This window comes from Arachis duranensis, chromosome 8, assembly GCF_000817695.3.
Source record: "Arachis duranensis cultivar V14167 chromosome 8, aradu.V14167.gnm2.J7QH, whole genome shotgun sequence".
Classification (NCBI taxonomy): domain Eukaryota; kingdom Viridiplantae; phylum Streptophyta; class Magnoliopsida; order Fabales; family Fabaceae; genus Arachis; species Arachis duranensis.
Genome location: NC_029779.3, coordinates 9,706,809 through 9,709,130, shown reverse-complemented (window position 1 = coordinate 9,709,130; position 2,322 = coordinate 9,706,809). Strand labels below are relative to the sequence as shown.

General features: G+C 28.6%; 1 protein-coding gene across 1 annotated transcript; it reads left to right on the top strand.

The window, feature by feature from the left end:
* The first annotated feature begins 261 nt into the window (after window positions 1–261).
* LOC107460661 (uncharacterized) lies at window positions 262–1,766 on the top strand. The gene is made up of 2 exons (XM_016079046.3): window positions 262–657; window positions 1,508–1,766. The coding sequence occupies exons 1-2, from the start codon at window positions 345–347 to the stop codon at window positions 1,561–1,563; spliced, it is 369 nt and encodes a 122-aa protein (XP_015934532.1). The 5' UTR covers window positions 262–344; the 3' UTR covers window positions 1,564–1,766.
* Window positions 1,767–2,322: the final 556 nt, after the last annotated feature.

Genomic DNA, 2,322 nt, shown 5'->3' with positions numbered 1-2,322 from the left:
GTGACGTAAGTTGGGTAGCATGTCATGCCTAAGTCGTCATAATATATACGATGGCGCGGTAAGTGTAACTAAAAATTAATACATAGTCTCTTTGATTCTGCACTTTCCGGCGCACCACCACCATACTTTAGTCCTAACCACATTCACACATATTGCGCCCTTTAATTTTTTTTTATTATATTTTACTAATTATAAGATAGCTTATTTAACACGCCACTAGCTAGCCAGGTGCTAATATTAACCATAATTGTATTTCTTGATCACAATCACACACACACACACACACATTCTTGTTATTATATATTGTGATTGTGAGAGATATCGATCAAATAATAATAATAATCATGATGCGAAGGTTGAGGCTCTGTTGTGAAGGTGTTGATGACATAAACCTGGAAAACGAGCCTTATTATAAGAAGAAGGAGCAGAGGAACAAAACTGTGGTGGAACCACATAGAGAACTTTACACTAAACCATGGGAGGGTAGTGTGTTCCCCAAGAAGAGAAAGAATTTGAAGAATTTGGTGTGCAAATTTGTTGTTCACTGCATTTGTGGAAAGTGTTACAAGGAGAGTAGTGATAATAAGGCCAACAAGTTTCTTCCACCAACTTCGTCTTCCAATTTCAAAAGTATCAGAAATTCTAATGCCGGTGCCGGTAATTATTAACATTTCTTCTTGTTATATATTTATATTATTTGATTAATTACCTATCAATTTTGATTGAAAAGAAAAAGAGATAAAAAAAATCAATTATACAAAAATTTACGTAAAATAAAAAGAGAGGCTCTGATAGAAGAAGTATTAAAAATATGGTTATTTAAGTTATTAGTTTTTTTTTTCTTTAAAAGCATGAAGATTCAAAACTAGGACTTTAGGTGAGTATGGAGAGATTATGCCATTTGAGTTATAATTTGTTGGTTATTAATTTATTTAGGATAAATTGTTTCATGATATATAATTAATATGTAAGTTTATATAATTAAAAAAAACAGAGAAAAATAAAATTTATATATAAATGAGGTTATATTATAGATAAAATTATTTATGTATAATTTTTTTCAGCAATTTAAATTTTTGAATAACTTTTTTACGACATATACATAGTATCATAACTTTTATAGCCTAAACAAAATTATGCAAGAGTCAAAACATTACGGTTGATGTTAGTAATAACAAAAGATGATACATGAGAGAGCATGTGCAAGTGGATAGAACTGTTAGAAAGTTAGTTACAATATATTACAGCTCAGCATATTAGTTATAATAACTACTGATTATTCTATGGTTCGAGTTCTGATCAATAGAAAGTGTGTTATAACAAGCAAAATAACACTTGATTAAGATAAAAATGTAAATTGGTTCTAACAAATTAAATGCTCAGTTACATTGATATGTACGTATATATCATGTGATTACAATTATTTTAAATTTTAAATTACATTGATATGTGTGTCGGTTGCCTTAGCCTTTTTGTTTTTACTTTATATAATCAATAACTTTTGCAGCCAATTATGGGAACGAAACACAGAATGCACCTATCAAGTGGTGGCAAATGAAGTGAAGCAACAGTTGGCATGCACTTATTAATTGAGGTGAAATTAAGATCAATCATCTTACATAATGTTGAAGTGGTTGTGACTTTGAAGATATATTATTCCAATAACATAATAAATTGTTAGTTAGGATTGAGTGTGATTGTTTGTCATGAATTATATTTCTTCTCTGGGAATTAAATAACAGACAATGTCAACATTTATGTAACAATCTCTTTATGTAATTGTTAATTGTTATACATACATCATTCATTTTCTCGCTTTATATTTAACTTTTTAAATTATATTCTAGCATAGTTTTATTAAACTATATATATATACACCCAAAAAAAAAGGAAAGAAAATATAATTGTAGTTTTGAGCGCATTGGATAAGATTTGTCGGTGATAGTTGTAAGCTATGGTTATAGAAAGAGACACAAATTAAATCTCACGTGCAACTATTATTTCCATTTTCCACAACTTTTAAGTTTTAACTTTTAACTATGCATACTCCAAAATTATGCTATCTATATAGGAACCATAGTTCCTAACCTCTTTGTATTGCGTGCCAGTAATAGACCAACTAACCAAAATCCACAACTTTAGGTTGAAAAATGGCATGAGATTGAAGGACAATATATATATATATAATTTGCCTTGTGGGAAAAATTAGGAATAACTATAGTGATTGATGACAGAACAAATAATAATAAATATAATAATTAAAAGCAGTTTGTTGTGTCTTTTATATATTATGGGAATCTTATTATTATTATTATAAATTAT